The sequence below is a fragment of the Drosophila hydei genome, unplaced genomic scaffold (assembly GCF_003285905.1).
Source record: "Drosophila hydei strain 15085-1641.00,03,60 unplaced genomic scaffold, DhydRS2 tig00000001-arrow-pilon, whole genome shotgun sequence".
In the NCBI taxonomy this organism is placed as follows: Eukaryota; Metazoa; Arthropoda; class Insecta; order Diptera; family Drosophilidae; genus Drosophila; species Drosophila hydei.
The window spans coordinates 7,930,182-7,947,099 of NW_022045643.1; the positions used below are offsets into that span (position 1 = coordinate 7,930,182).

Sequence of the window (16,918 nt, forward strand, 5' to 3'; positions counted from 1 at the left end):
AAAAATTGAAACTGCCAGGCTCAGGGCGACTCTCTTGCTCCAGCTACTGGGCTGGCTGCCTTTTCGGAGCGCACATTAAATTAATAAATTAAAATGGAAAGCACTTTGTTTTAGCACTCAGAGTTGTGCTCCCACTCCCAGCCAGCTCCCCACCCTCCCCTCGCTGTCTGTTCTATTCATTCAGTAATTCGCTAAAATTATTAATTTATGTCATTTAAGAATGTCATTTACTTTGCTTGCGAACATTTTTAAATTAGCTGTTCGCACACTCGATAAAAATGAAGTAAGGCCACGGCAAAAGAAAAGCGATTTCCAGCGTTGCCGCTCATAATTGAACTGCCGCGGCAGGTCACAGTCGAGAAACTCTTAAATCCAGTTGACGGTGGCTTAGGTTTTGCGTCATTGGCAATGCGCACAATGGGCCAAGTTAGCATCAACTTTGGCAATATATTCAGCATTATTTGATGCATAAATATAGTCCGTGAACTGCTTTGAATGGTGAATAAGTTGCCTTGGCAATCATTCAGTCGAAAAAAAACCATAAATTTATTCAAGCATTTCTCATTCACGCCCACTGTGCACGCTGCCAAGTCCTTCGGGCAACGTTTTTCGCATTCTTCACTGGCTGCTGCTGCCGCTGCTGCTTCCTAATAGATTTTGTATTTTGATTGATTGCCTCGCTTATTCAATTGTTGTGCCCACCCAACACCAACACCCCCCACATTTGAAGTTGCCTGCAGAGCTCCAACAGCCCCACCTTCCGCACAGAAAGACACAGCGAGTCGCGTCTGCGCTGGGCTTATGAACCGTGTGATTGTTTTACTTAGATGGGGCTGCTCACGCTCAGCTGTTCTGACTGGATTTAACTGCATTATTAGTTAAATCTGTAGCATAAATTTCAATATCGATGCGGCTGTTCGCTCGTTTGTTGGTTGGCTGCTCGGCTGCTCGGCTGCTCGATTGGCCCCAGGCTGTTTCCGAGGCGACAACCTAAATGAATTTTAATGCCATTTAAAGCGACTTTCATATGCTGCCAGTCACCCAATTCTCCAGCCGTTGCTGTTGTTGTTGTTGCTGCTGAAACCTTAGCAGTGTGTGCACACAGTGTGCAGTGGTCGAATACGTTTGATGCGCACTGTTGCATAAAAGCCGATCCATGTGCCCTACAATGGAAACACAAAGCTCTCCCTCTCTCTCTCGCTCTTGCTCGTTGCCAACTAGTCGCCCTGTAAACTAATGCGCCAAAGCTTAAACGCATGCCACGCCCATATAGACAAAGGCCTACCCAATGACATTTGACCAAATTGTCGCCGTCGTCGTCGTCTATGCCAGATACTTCAGGCCACGTATATTGGCGAAAGCTCTTTGTCTAGCCACAGATACTCCCAAAGGTGCTGCAGTTGCATGGATATTGCAAAGCCTAGCTTCAGGCATTGTCTTTGGCATGAGCTGTGCATCAAATTTAACTTGCAACAGACCAATTAACGGCAATTTTATAAATTATGTACGTTCGGCTGTATGGCCAAGTTAATTAGCAAATTAATAGTGGCTTAAAGCCCCAAAGCGGCGAAAATGTCAGATTGTCAGAACAGAATATATAATTATTGCATTGCATTACTAATGCATTGCTCTAATGCCAGTTCAACTGATGAATAATTAAATGATGAATAAACTAATTTGAATAAGTGAGAAGTTGAGAAATTGAAGACAGCTCAGAAATATTCATAAAAGTTTAAAGTTTCTCCTTTAGATATTTATTTTAATTATTATTAATTTAAAATTTTGATAGATATAAATTTTATTTATTTTTATAGCTTATATATATTTACAATATATTTATTTCTGCTCTATTTTTTTTTATATATAATTGTGAATTCAATATTCCGACCCCACACAGTCCACATTTGATATAGTCAACAAATATGTATATATATGCTGATATATGTTAACAACTCGTTTGTGAGATTAACGCTCAGCGACGGCTTAGGCAAGAACAAACACTTTGCTATGCGTACAGTGTAGAGGTGCTGGGGGCATTAGGGGCGTGTCCGCCTTTGATGATGATGATGATGATGGCAATGCCTTGGCAAATCGCATTTCATGCTCCGGCTTCATTGCTGGGTGCTAAAAAGGCGAATGCCCTCAACTAAAGAAACGAATAGGCATTAGGCAAAGGTGAGAAAGAGACAGTGAGCGCGAGAGTGAGAGAGGGCGAGGGAGTCGTTGGCTGCTGGCCGTAATTTATGCGATTGCAACGGTGACTGCCGCTACTGCAACAACAGCAACACAAACAACAACAACAACAACAAATAATAACAAACTAACATATCCGAACATATTTTCACTCAGTGTGCATTTTTTAATAAGATTTCTTCAAGCAGACGACGTCTCAAGACAGCTGTGTATGCACGTGTGTGTGTGTGTGTGAGTATATCTTCATCTTTTGCTTGGCAACATTTGTAATGTTTCGTTGCATTTTGCAACGCGTCGTTGACGTCGGTGTTAATAAAGATTCACCCAGCTAACCATGCGGGGGGCCTTTAGGCAACCCACTGGGCTGCAGTTGCTGTTGCACCTGTGCCGTTGGAGGTCGGTGGGGGAGCTGGTGTCTGCCTGCTGCTGGCTGCCATCGGGTCCGTCTATGGGTGGCCTACTTAATTTATGAGACGCGAGAATCTGCTGCGCTGGCAAACAACGCAGCAACGAACACGAAGCTGCAAAAAAGCAGCCATGGCATAGCGCAATTTGTAATTAGTGTAGGTACATGGCACAAAATCTGTAGCTAAAGAAAATGCATCCAACAGATACTTAGCGCTCTAAGGCGGCAATGACGTCGACAACAGCAGCAGCAGCAACAGCAACAGCAACAACAGCTACGATGACAGGAACAACAACAGCGACGACAACAGTTGCAATAATTATGGGCTGCAACGCGACATCATGTGATTGACCGCATTATAGAACAGACAAATGCAGCTCTAGACTGTAATAGAGATGGACAGTTGAAGATGTAGAATGAGAGATCGAAAAGTAGGCAACTGAGGCTAGGAATGACTGCATAAGGCATTTAGATTATAGATAGGAATGAGCTATGAGCTATGACAAATTCAATAAAAAATATGAAATAAATAAATAATTAATACTTGAGAAAAAAAAATTTGAAAAAAAGTAATTGCAAAAAAAAATTAAATTAGAAAGAAAAAAATAGTCTTAAATAAATTTTAAATTATTATATATATGAGGCAAAATCTGTGTTTAAATATTTTTTATAAAAACAAAGATAAATAAAAAACAAGATAAATAAAAAACAAAATAAATAAAAAAATAAATAAAGCCAAAAAAATAAATAGAGTCAAAAAATTTAATTAAATATATATAGCATAAAAAAATTAATATTTGATCCAAAAATAATTAAACATAAATTTTATAAATTAAAGAAATTGAAAACAAGCTTAATACAAAAAAAATAAGAAAAGGTTTTTATTTATTTTTTTTTATTATTTTTTTATATGTTACTACATATAAAAAAAAGTGCGCAAAAAATTGTTTGTTAGAAAATATTTTAATAATATAAACTTACAGAAATTTGTAGAATCTATTTCACTTTTATCTTCCTAATATAAACTTAAGCACATCTTTAGATTCATCATTTAGATGAAATGATAAACAGGCCTAGAACATGCTAGCAATTACAAACATGCATTCAGTTTCGACACACTAATGTAGGGCTAAAAGCAAAGCTTCAGTGTATTAGGAATGCATTAGCAAAGAAGCCAAGCTAAAGCACAGGCAATCAGGTATGCAACGAACTAGAATATTATGTGCTTAATAACTAAATTTGTGGATTAATAAACAAAGTTTTGCGTATGCAAATTAAACGAGGTGCAGACCACAAGCGCGCACACACACACATACACACACGCACACACATGAATACGCATGAAGGCAAAACTTTTGGCTCAACAATTGCATGAATCTCAAGGGCTGCTGAAGGCACATAAATGTTAAATTTGATATGTTTATATGCCGTTTATTATTAGGCAGCATCTTAATATATAAATCCAGCCAAAAGCCTGCTTTGGCTTGTGCTTAAGTTGATTGAATACAACTTTTTGTCCGATTCCTTTTGAGGGATTTTCTAATTAAATGTCACTTCATGTTTTGTGAGCATCAAAATATTTTGCATAGTTTGCCCCTCCGGCTCTATGCCATTGTTATAAGCATCCTTTAACACAGATACAGAGGCTGAGTCAGAAAGAGAGACAGTCTATTCAGAACAGTATATGTCCACGTCATCATATGATATGACATAGATGTTGTGCATAAAGGAATGAGAATGAGAATGAGAATGTGAATGTGAATGTGAATGTAAATGGGCATGGCAAAAACCTGTGCCAACATTTTGTCACTTTTTTGCCAGTTTTTGTCATCTGTTCATTGTATTGTCTATGCCATTTGTGACTTGTTTATTGTGTGTGCTCTGTTTCTGTGTGTCTCTGCTGCTGCTGCTGTAATCCTTAATCCTTCTGCTTTATTGTGCATTTACATATCAGTCTGCCTAGGCAATGGCTCGTTTGTTTGGCATCGGAGGACAGTCGACACAACGAACTGCTGCTGTTGTTGTCGCTCTGTATCTGTTAGATAGCAGTTCATGGAGGTTATCGCACACAAACACACACAAAAGGCTAGATACGGACAAAACTACGGCTTTCGTTGTAAATAATGTGAATACCATATCAATTGAAGCAGAAAAGTGACCCAAGAAAACAATAACAATAACTATTGAATGTATTTAAAGTCTGATTGAGTAAAGCCCATCGATTGTAATAGTAAAGTATTGAAAAGTCTCACTACTTTGGTTAGACTTTATTTGTTTACTTATATTTTCACATGAACTTCATCAATTTCCTATAGTATATCATTTATTTTCCCACAGTCTAGTTATTAGAACTAAGCCCCTCTTGACTTATACGCACGAAATTTTTCACATAATTGCTGCATCATCTTTGAAAGTGCCACGCCCAACCAATCAATGATGACAAGCCGCTAGCTTTATGCCCTGACCAAAAGTAACTTTCAATCTATTTTGCCGTGCATGCTACAGCAGTTCCATGTGCACTTCATACATATATATAAAGATGTGTGTGTGTGTGTGTGTGTGTGTAATATGAAATAGGCAATTTTGGCCAAACAAATAGCAAGAAAAAGAGAAAAGAAAAAGTTATATATATTCGGTTATTACACACACAAAAGGCTGAGTTCTGAGTTGTCAGCTTCTCCTGCAAGTTTGAGGGCGTTATAGTTTGTGCTATTGTTGCCATTGTCGCGCATAGCGAACATAATTTTAATAGGTCATCATATTAAGGGATTTTGTGCAATTTGTTCACACACACATATAGAGTGAAGTTGTTGTGAAAATGATTTGAGCGTAGGCTTTGGCTGCTATTTGTATTGATTGTGGAGGCTGTGTCTGACACCCTGCTCACTCTCTCTCTGTCTCTCTTCCCTGCCTCTCTCTCTCTGCTGCTCGCTAGCTCTGTCTTTCTTACTCAGCCTTTTTGCCTCTCACTCTAATTATGGCTCTGTCTGGTTATTGGCCATTTGCCACGAGCTGACATGTGCGTTTAATTGCGTTTCACTTATTTGACACAAAATTAATACGGCACTCGGCAGTGCTCTCTCCCTGTGTGTGTGTGTATGTATGTGGGTGTTATGTAAGCATTGTGTGTGCGCATTGAGGTGTTCCTAGAGAACAACAGCAGCAGCAGCAGGCACAAAACTTTTAGCTCTACCCCTTCCGTTCGCCCACATAAGTATGCTATAATTTCGGGCATATGTCCATTGTTTTAGCAGAAGCAATTATTAAGGGCTGTCCCCTCTAATCCTCGCTCTGTGCTTGTGTGGATAATTAAATATTTCTGCAACATTTGCGTTTTGTTTGTGGAATTTGTTGTCGTTCGTTGCTGGATTTTGTGGACAGCCCAAAAGTTTTCATTCTATTTATATAACAGTTAAAGCAACAGCTTAAGACAACAATCCAACATTTATAATTAATAAGCTTAAAAGTTAACTTAACTATGAGCATATTTATGTATTAACTTGTTGTTTAATGTTTTCCATTTTGTATTTGTATGTATAATTGAGAGTTGCAACTAATGTTAAATAATTTATATTCGTTTAGCCAGAGCGCCGACCGCCAAGGCGCTGACAAGTTGACAAAGTCTTGCCTTAATTTTTGAACGTTAATCTTGGCTTTGGCAGCCGTTTGCTGGCCGAAAGTGATTTCAACCACGGCCACTGAAAACCTTTTTAAAGTGCAAAAGAAAATCGTTGCCTCTGGGGCCAGTTGGTAAACATAAATCAAATTATGTGCCCGGCTAACGCCCGGCTATAAAATCTGCCCAAATGTTATTAAGTGCGGCCCAGGGACATTCATCAGTAGTCCCGAGGAGCGGTGCTTGTTGACCGTTTGGGTTTGAGGCTTTGTAGTCCAGTATTTTATGTTATTAATATTAATATTATTATGTGCACAAAGTTGCTGTTGTTGCTGTTGTTGTTGGTGGTTGTTATTGCTGTAGGTGTGTGTGCTTGTAATTACGCACTTTAATGAGTTTTCCCTTTGACCGCCCCCAGGGCAACAGTCTGTGCGTTCGTACCGTTACAGCTGGAAATATGTCAGGTGTCGGCTGGTTGGGCTTATAAAAATACACACACACAAACATACACACTGTCACAGCGGCTGACAGGCACTTTGCCAGACGGTGTGTTGCACATGTGCATAATTAATTTTAAAAATTAATTTTCATCGTGTAACTTGTGCTCAGAACTTTTCTTTCATCTCTTGCAATGGGTTATAGCAATGCCAAAAACATCCTGATACAGCTAAAGCCGGTTTTGCCTGCGTTTATAATATTCATATTAAATTTAAATATTAAAATATTCATATTAAATTAAATAAAAACTTAAATGTTAAAAATCTTCCTTTTATTAGTTTTTGCACTTTTAAAAGTTATTTTCAGCCAGCGCCATTGGAACTTGGCGTTTTGAGAACCAATTGCAAAGTGATTTTCTCTTTCTGGCAATTAAAATAAGTTAATGAGCATTGCGCGCACACATGTTGCTAGGTTGCTTGGTTGCTTTGGGCAGGGGGTTGTTGGGGGTTAACTAAGTAAACTTAAAACTCTGACTGATTGGATTTCTGTAGAAGGGAAACAGCTCACAGTGGGGCTAAATTGCGAAAACCGCATGAGTGAACGATGAGTGATGCTGTAAAGAAATGGCTGAAATATTTCAAATACGAACACTAAATACACTTGCCAGCCAGTTAGCTGAACTATTTTATTTTATTTATTTCAAAATTACTATTTTAATTTTTTTTTTATTTAATCTTATTTCAATTTACTCTTGTTATTTATTTTTTTTCAACTTCACTGGCAGCACTACTATTTCTATGAACAGCCGATTTTCAATGCATTTCTCGAAAATGGTCAAAACTAAATTAAGTCTTTTCTGTGAATTCTGTTTTAAACTAAAAGTGGATATAATTTTATTTTTCAACCAAAAAAAGACCTTCATTTAGCTTGTTTTTTTTTTCTTTATAGTGCGGCACTACTATTTTTATGAACACAACTGAATATATTAAACATTTCAGTAAGATTAACTAGATTTTGAGTGGCTTTTCAAACCACATTTTGCAAAAACGAGTTCAATAATTTAGTCTAAAGCTAATTATTCAAATGGAAACGAGCTTGTGATTTATCTAGCCTAAGTTTGTAGCTCTTCTTTTTAATTTGATAATTTTTTTAAACACGTTTATTTGTCAAATTTAAACACCTTCAGTGAGTGTATTAAAATAAAATTATGCACTGCGTGTGTGTGAGTCTATAATGATGATAGCAATAATAATGATGATGATGACGAAACTGTTTCCACAGCGACAACACCTGCCTTTGGATTTGAGTTTGACTTTGCAATGGCTGGCGGTGTCTTTGGTGGTGGTGGCCGTGGTGACGGTGGCGTCGGTGTCGGTGGTGGTGGTGGTGGTGATGTTTGCAGACGACAACTTGACATGAGAGTGTTGTGCTGCTGACTAGAAAATGGCATTTTAGGCGGAGTGAAAGCCACCCAGTCAGCCCGTCAGCTATGTTTCTCGACTTGGCAGTAGTCTGCACTTGATGTTTGTTTTTCCTGTTGCCTGCCATAAACGGAGAATGAAAAAAACTCCGCACGTCTTCTCTCATATGACTACGATGAAAATTGACGTATAAAGTCAACGCGACCGTCAACAAAAGTCTCTCAACGCATGACAGCATTTTTAAGGCCGAGATGTCAGCATTTCTCTCTCTTACAAATTCGTACTCCCAGCCATCCATTACAGTCCATACCATGCCATACAGCAACAACATCATCACCATCATCATATGACCCCCGCATGTGTGTGTCACGTACAGCATTTAGCATTTATTGTGCCGCTTCATGAGTTTCTTTTTGCCTTTTCTTTTTTTGCTTTGTAAGACACAAAAAAAAAAAATCAATTGGTTTTTTCTTTTCTCTTCTCTATGTGTGGAATAACAATATAGAGGTGTAATATCAAAGGGCAACAACTGTTGGCAACACAAAATTATTGTTATCATGATGAGGCCACAAATGCTGTGCGCCACAAAGCAGGCAACAGTTTTTGGCTTTATCATAACTTGATTAGAGAGCCAAAGAGATTCAGGTGTCGCAGCTTACCTAATAGAGACTTATTTGGACCAATTTCGAATGTTTTCGTTGAGCGTTGAATTGCTTTTTATCTATCATTTTATAGCTACATAATTTTAATGAGAAATTCCATTTAATTGCCAGCGAAAGATGTGCAAATACGTTTCCTTGGCCCGCATATTAAGTTTTTGTTATTATCGTTCTCTGGAAATCTTATAAATTTCTACACAGAATGCACGTTTAGTTGGAAAAAAACCCGCATATGCAATTCATTTTCTTTGCCATCATGATTAGAGCGAGACAGGGAGAGCGTGTGTGAGAACTATGGAGCTCTCACTTTATATCTTGATGATTTGTGGCGCTGTTTTTCTCATTGCCAGGAAATTAGAGAATTGGCACACACACACACACACGCGAGCAATTGTGCTGTGTGTGTGTGGAAAGCTAAAAGAAATTAGAAAGCAAACCGGTTGCCAGTCAGTCTTGGCATTTATGTGCGAGTTAATTAAAACAAAACTAGTTACGACGCTGCGTTGCCTTTTTTTTAAGTTTTTGCGCTCGTCTAGAGAAAAAGTCATTAAAAGCTGATGCCAAGTGCGCGCATACAGTGCGTATGATTGATAATGAGTTTTGCAGACGCTGTTGCAGGAGTTCGAGACGTGGTTGTTGTTGTTGAAGTTGGAGTCACAATGCCAATACGATGTCTACTGACTGCTCAGATAGATGTCTTCATCTTGGCTCTGGGCGCTGTGGCATGCAATGCAAAGAATTTACAATGCTTGTAACGGAACTTATTATTTCATTGCCCCCACCTCAAGCTGCTCGTTCGCTCGTTGCCTGGCGGCTCTCTGCTGGCTGCTGGCTGCTGGTGCCTGCTGTCTCTGTCCGTGTCTGGCAATCTGGCAGCTCACAGCATGCGGCGAGCAAAAGGCAACCGCCAACCGACCGACAACTCTGAGCTGTCGTCTTTAGCGTATTCTGGTCATGTGTTGTGTGCTGTCTCAGCCTCAACGCAACCTCCGGTTCACACTCCCATAGAGCCACAGATGACAGACCATTTATTCGCCCGCGTGTGTGTGTGCCCTGCCTGAGCGGGAATCAAACTCAGTCTTATATTTTTCTACTTTTTTATGGCACAATTGTCATACCTGCACCGCAATTTGTACGGAAACATTGAAAGCTGGCAGCATGGCATTCAAGCAGTTATGTTAGTTCAAATGTGAAATATGCATGCAATTGGTTTAGTTTAACATTCCTAATTTCTGTGCCATTTGTGATTCAGTTGTGTTGTGTTGTGTTTGCTATTCCAATGCCTTATGATGAATTCGCCAAACTTGCGACACGCTGCCAAAAACTTTTACGTACTTTTTCCTTCGTTTGATAGATGAAATTCTATGCTTTCGAATATATTATGTACAGCTGGCGGGGCAGTGGTAGGTAAAACATGAAAACTTAATGCATTAGTTGGACACAACTGTCGAAAGTTTATTGTAAGGCTGCAGCCATGTCCTAAAAGTCAATTCTTAAAGTTGGCAAATGGATTCGTATGCTAAGATAACATAACTATGGCTATGAGTTGGGATATGCTAACAAAGTTCAGCTCTGACAGCAGCCATGTGAGCCTGATTTCAAAGGTTGTGCCTTAGTTTGCCTCTGTAGAAGTTTGTTTGCTTTAGTAAACTGAATGAATTAATTTTTCAAATAAACTCTTTCTTTTGGAGACAGGATTCTTGCATTAATTAAGTCAGAAATTGCTTTTTCATATTTAAATTATTAATATTATTAATCGTATAAACAAATATTTGACAACTGCAGCTGCTAAATTATATATATTAAATACATAATAAAACTTCCAATATCTAACTGAAAATATTGATATTTTTGCATAGTTGAAGCACTCAAAATTTGATCTCTCGTCATAATGTCTATCTAGCAAATGTGCTTAAAAATATCTTAGATTAAATTATTTTACATATATGCTTAAGATCTGTCCAGTTGTGTGTTCGAAAGCTCACATAGTTGTATTTTATTTTGGGAAAACTGCATTCAAATTCCATAAATAAACTTTACAATAAGTTTTTAATATAAACTTTAGTTGTTAAAATAAACTTTAAGTACTTGTATATAAGTCAGTTCCCTTTGATATTTATGGCAGTCTGTCGGGTGTCCTCTACTCTATTAGCTTGGAAGGCGACTGTTACAAGCTGTTGCAGTAGTGGGACTGTCACACCTGGACAGCACAATAGATTTGCATATTTACAAACAAAACATGGAAAATATTCATGCAAATAATTGGGCGTGGCAGCAGCTGGGGCTGGTGGGGCTAGAGGACTGGCTATCAGTGACTGTCTTGCTGCTGGGCCGAGTATCATGTCAATGTAAAGTGCACGCGGGCAGCCAAATTATGCGCATTTATTTAGTAGTTAATGCTTTTTACATTTTGCGAGCGACCCGCATAAGTTGTTTTTCGCAACAGAGATAGAGGAGGGAGATAGATAGACAGAGGCTATGCTATGCTATCTCTAGACTGAGTTGCCGTTACATGGGGAATTAGTGCGCATAATTTCATAAACAGCAACAGCAACAGCAACAACTGCTGGAGAAGTTGTTGGCAGCCATCGCGTTGGCCTGTGCAAATATTTTGGAGCCCTGTACTCGCCGCCCGCGTCTCCTTGGGGAAATGTTGTTTGCTGCTGCTGGCAAAAAACATTCAGAATCACATGCGAAGTCTGCATATACAGCTATGCTGGGAATTTGCTGTGTTCTCTTACACGAAAAAGTAAGCGAATGAATAAAAAAATATTAAAAAGATGAAGAAGAGGAAGAAACAACTCTGTGTATGCTGTATATCTGTACTAAATTGCACATGAAGTGATTTCGAGCGTAAGAAATGCCTTGGCTGAGGCTGGGGCTGGGGCTGAGACTGGGGGCGCAGCCATCGATAATATATATATATATATATATATATATATATATATATGTGAACACTCTGGCTATATGTCCCAAACGAACGGTGGAATATGCATATAAAATCTTGGCGCAGTTTCAAAGTTGTGTATATATGTATAAGTGCGTGTGTGTGAAAATGTATAAAAACACATTTCATATCAAAATTACAACAACGCACACGATAGTAGCCGCCTTATGATGAACGAGGCATGCTGGGACTTCTGTTGGTGTTGCTGTTGTTGAGCAAAATGCCGGAAGTCGGAAAAATGCCCCGAAAGTTGACTTGAGTCAAATTGACTGAGGAGCAATTTGATTAAATACATTGCGGGCATTTTGCATAAAATAAATTAGCTGTTTTTTAAGTTATTATTTTTGAAAAGTATTTCAAGTGCGTATATTCATTGTCTTTCTCTCTCTCTCTCTTTCTCTTTGCAGTGCAAAAACTAAATACAAACGCTAAGCAACAGTATTTTTGCTCAACATTAATATAACACTAAGCATAATATACTAGAAACTCTATGCAAAATCTATCTAGCAGTGATTAAATGTTGCATTTTTAAGTCGAAGGAAAACCAAAAAAAAAAAAAAAAAAAAACAAAAGGAAAACAGAAAGCCACAAGAACGCAGCGAGCTTAAGCCAACAAAAAAAGTAAATAAATAAAAATAAAAATAAAAATAAAAAGTAGTACGATTAGTAAAAGACACCACCAATTTAATTTGAAAAGAAACTACAACAAAAAATAAATAAAAAAAAAGAAAAGAAGAAAAAAACAAAAACGATTAGCCAAAAATCAAATAGATGTCCGTGTGCATTATATTTTGATCGTATATGAACAGTATATTGTACATATAGCAAGTATATATATCAAATATATATATATATTTACAACTTTAGCCATAAATCGCAGCTAAAAGACAAACAGTTAAATAACAAGAATAGAGAAAATAAAGACCGCCAATCGGTCAACATCTCGAAGATAATTAACAATATAAAAGACAGAGCACAGAGCCGCATAATATAAAGCGAAAGCAAACACAAACACAGAAACAAACACAAAAACAAAACAACAAATAATAATGGAGGACAATAACACAAGCAGCAGTGCGAGCGGTGCGCCCATCAAACTGGAGGATCCATCGGTGACACTCACAATAAGGCTGATTATGCAAGGAAAGGTGAGTCGAATATGAAGATTTTATTACCATAATAATAAACATATATATGAAAGTAATATATTGAGTTAAGTAAAACTGTTTGGGTAAGAGTTTTAACAGTGGCGAGCTTCAAAGAGCTCTACAAGGGTTGACGAGCTTTAATATAATCGTAAAGCTTTGGCATAGACTTGAAATTGAATCAAGTCTTGCAGCCTTTAGGAGAATTTAAGCCAGGGCAGAATTGAATAAGTTTTATAACTGCTGAAGAGCTTTGATATAGTCTTAGAATTTAAAGAAAAAACTTGATACTAAAAACTTATTGTAAAGGTATTTACAAGAGACTTTTAAGTTAGTCTCAGCTCTGTGCTAGCTTAGCTAAAGCCTCGAAGCTATTATGGAGTTAAAAGCTTAACTAAAGTCTTAAAGCTGACAGCTGAGTAAATTGGTTAAGCTTAAAATTAATTTATATATAGAATTTTAGAAATGTTTTTTACATTTCTAATAAGGAATTCCGTTCAACGTGAGTAAAATAAGCTGATGGCGTCGAAAGTCTCTTGTCAATCTGTTCACGTGCCGAGAACTGGCTCAACGTAAAAAGGGATAATATTTGTGTTGCCTTTCGTTAGGTTTCGCAACTTTGTAAATGGGTATTCTTAGGGCAGGTGTAAGTCTTAATGCGTTCCATTGAATTATGTCGTTTTAAAATATTTATAGAAATACCCCGAAAGCTCTCAGAGCCAATCAAATGCTGCAGAGTGACAGACAGAGAGAAGGGGAAAATGCAAATAGAATCACAGGCGGCGGCAGTTTAAATGAAAAGTAATTAAAATTATAAATTAATGCGTGAATTTTGTATGCAAATTCAAATTAAACACGCCACACTTCACGCATTATTACAAACCGAAGAAGAACGACAAAAATATAATATATTTCATATTGTATATATATATATGCAAAATACGAAAAACATTATTTAAAGTCATAAAATGCGAAGCAAGCATCGGCTGTTAAATAATCATTACAACTCGCAAATATTGTGAGTAATAAAAATAATGCAAGAAAAAACACAGAAAGAAACACATCAATAAATGTCATAAAAATAAATACTGAAATGCAACAGAACAGGGAGGTGAGCTGATACTTATATAAACATGTATATATATATAATATATGTATTTGCTGTATATCAACCAGTTTCATCATAAAACGTATATATCAATTATATATGTGCCTATGGAAAAATAAACGAATATCATTCATAATTAAGCTTTTGTTTATGTAAAGCAAGGACAACATGAATTGCAGTAGTGTTAATGCAAATAACGTAAAATAATATTGAAGAGGAGCAATTAGGGACGCATTGATAAATACAGCTCATTAAAATATATATGTAGAACAAATAAAATATTGAGCATTTAAAGAAGTGAGAAATGAGTGTGGAAGTATTTATTCATTTATATATTTTGTTGCCATTTTCAAGGATTAGTTTGTTGCACTTGTATAATAAGCAGCTCAGCACGGATGTGACGGTGTCTTTCAGTCGGATACTCTCAGCTAGAGGCTAGTCTAGCTTCTTCTACATATACTTACATACATACATATAAAAAATAAAATAAAATACATTTTTAAAACAATTTTCTACAATCCAAAAATTATAAAAGGGAACTGAGTTATTCAGAAAGTGGAGTATCACTTATATTGTACACAAGTATTGTGTTTTAAAATCTATAAATAAATGATATGTTTCGAAAGACTGATGCCTGCTTGAGTTGAAAGACCAACGTTTGTAAATATCCGAATCTTTCGCTCTTCTATTTGTCAAAACTCTCACTTTCATACAGACACTAAAGACTTCATCTCTTCATCTCCTCAACATTAATATATAATATATATGTCTAGTAGGCCTGCTTCTACCTATTACACACTTGCAGACACAGATGTTTACGCATATCAATATATATATATATAAATAAACTGCTCAATAGCGAGTCTAAACAAAAGCCTCAATATAAAATTCAGTAATACTATGATCATAAATGTTAAAAGTCAAATACCACATCTAATAGAGCTCAGGCATAGATAATTATCATTAGCAATAAGCCGCTTTTTAAACCTGACTATCATTACAATCTGAAGCTAAGCTGCAGTATAAAGCTTAAGCCACGCTAAAAGAGTGTAAATATCAGCTTATTTATTTGATAACAGTCAACAAACTTCAAAAACAATTATGCAGTGACATTAGCCACAGAGTGGGGGAAACAACTTTGAAAAGCAGTTTGTGCCACTTCGAATTCAAATGTGGCGACAGCACGTGCTGAGCCGTCAAAAGCTTTTTGGCCAAAGCTGTCGTTAAACTCGCGCTGATCATTATTAAAAAGCCGATTTGCAAGTGTGACCCGCCTTTGATTTACGTACATATATACATATATATATATGCATATATATATATATATATAGTGGCCGGTTGTTGTTGCCAAGTTATGTGCAGCGACAGGTGCAGCAGCCCCAGTCACAGCCACAGCTACAGCCAGAGCAGATAAGGCGACAGAGCGACGCACTGTCAGGCGCTGAGCGCATCAAGGGAGCTGCTCTACACATTACATGATGTGTAGCTAAAAATTGGCAACTTGGCAAAAATATCCGCAGACAATTTATAACAAAAATAGAACAACAACAAATGACAACTGAAGTGGCAAGGGGAAAGGGGTGATGGGGGGAGCTCTTCGATCAACGGGCCATGGTATGCGCATATAATTGCGCACTCTTTACGTTCAAGCTGAGCTAAAATTAAGTATTCGCATGTGTAAATGTAAAATTTGTTTTGCTCTTTTATTTTTGGTCAGTTTGCAATGTGTTCGATTTGTATTTGATACGTCGCTGCTCAAGGATTCAGGCAATAAATTCTCAAGACACTTTGAACAGTGCCGCAGCGCTAACCTAACACCCTCTCTCGCGCTCTCTCTTTCTCTCTGTGTTGGTCTTTTGATCGATAGTTATAGATTAGCGTGATTTATGAGCAGTGTCGTCGCTGCTGTTGGCTGAGTTGACAAATCCACACACACACACACACAAAACACTCACACACATGTCAGAATATGTAAATACATTTTAAGCGCAATGCAAATCAAGTGGCAAATAACAAAAAAAAAATAGAAAGAGAAAAAGCGCTTTGAATGTACACAAACAACATCCGTGTTGACTTGTTTAATTGAGCATGAAATGAAGGGATTTCTATGTGTACCCTGTACAGATTGAGATGGGGTATATATAGTAGAACAGGTCACAAGCATGTATTATAAACTGAATACATTTGAAAGTAGAGGTATTTTAGAGTCGTTGACTAGCTGAGTGCTTTCAGATTAAGCGGATTTGCCATGAGTGTGTAGTTGATCTAATGTATTCTATATAAAAGTTAGGGTAGGTCACAAGCTTCCAAGTTAGTTGGAATAATTATATTCCATATTCATGAATGTTTTCAACATTACGCTTAACTCTTTAACGCTTCAGCTGCTGCTAATGAAGCAGATATATATATATATGTATATATAATATAATTAATGATGACTCACATGAATTTTTGTTCAGTATTGTTTAACACATCAATCTATTCGATATAATTTAAATAAATACAGAAATAAGCACCCGATAGAAATCAAAATAAAACTTTTTAGAATTTCTTCTCTTTATATTTTGTAAATTTTCCCACAAATGATGTCCTCAATTTCTGTGATTTCTCTTGCATTAACATTATTATGTAAAAGCATTTTGGTTAGAGTGCATAAATAAATCGGTTAATTATAATTAGACAAGAGACTGTAAAATATTGCGCATTGAACACAACAAAATTCACGACAAGATGCTGCATTCTTCTGCTCTATGCAATTTCACTAATTAAAAATGCATGATTCAAAAATAACAACTACTAAAATAACAACAACAGCAGCAGCTGCTGCTGCACAAAATATGTATAAATATATATATGTATATATATATATAGACATATGTCTGACAATTGCAAAATACTCGATAATTCTGGGCGAGAGTGCAACCCACTTTTAGCTTTGGTTTCTATGCAATTTGCGGCTGACTGCCAAAAAGCAACAACAGCAAC

At 37.0% G+C, this 16,918-nt stretch overlaps 1 protein-coding gene across 9 annotated transcripts in view; it reads left to right on the forward strand.

The window, feature by feature from the left end:
- LOC111594922 (poly(rC)-binding protein 3) overlaps nt 1–16,918 on the forward strand; it is a 117,794-nt gene that overhangs the window by 80,666 nt on the left and 20,210 nt on the right. For all 9 annotated transcript variants that reach the window (XR_003944351.1, XM_023308412.2, XM_030225360.1 and 6 more), the window contains one exon: nt 12,088–12,828. Coding sequence is in view for 8 of the 9 variants with exons in the window: in XM_023308412.2 (XP_023164180.2) it covers nt 12,730–12,828 (99 nt within the window). In the remaining variant the exon portion in view is untranslated. The remainder of the gene's footprint in view (nt 1–12,087; nt 12,829–16,918) is intronic.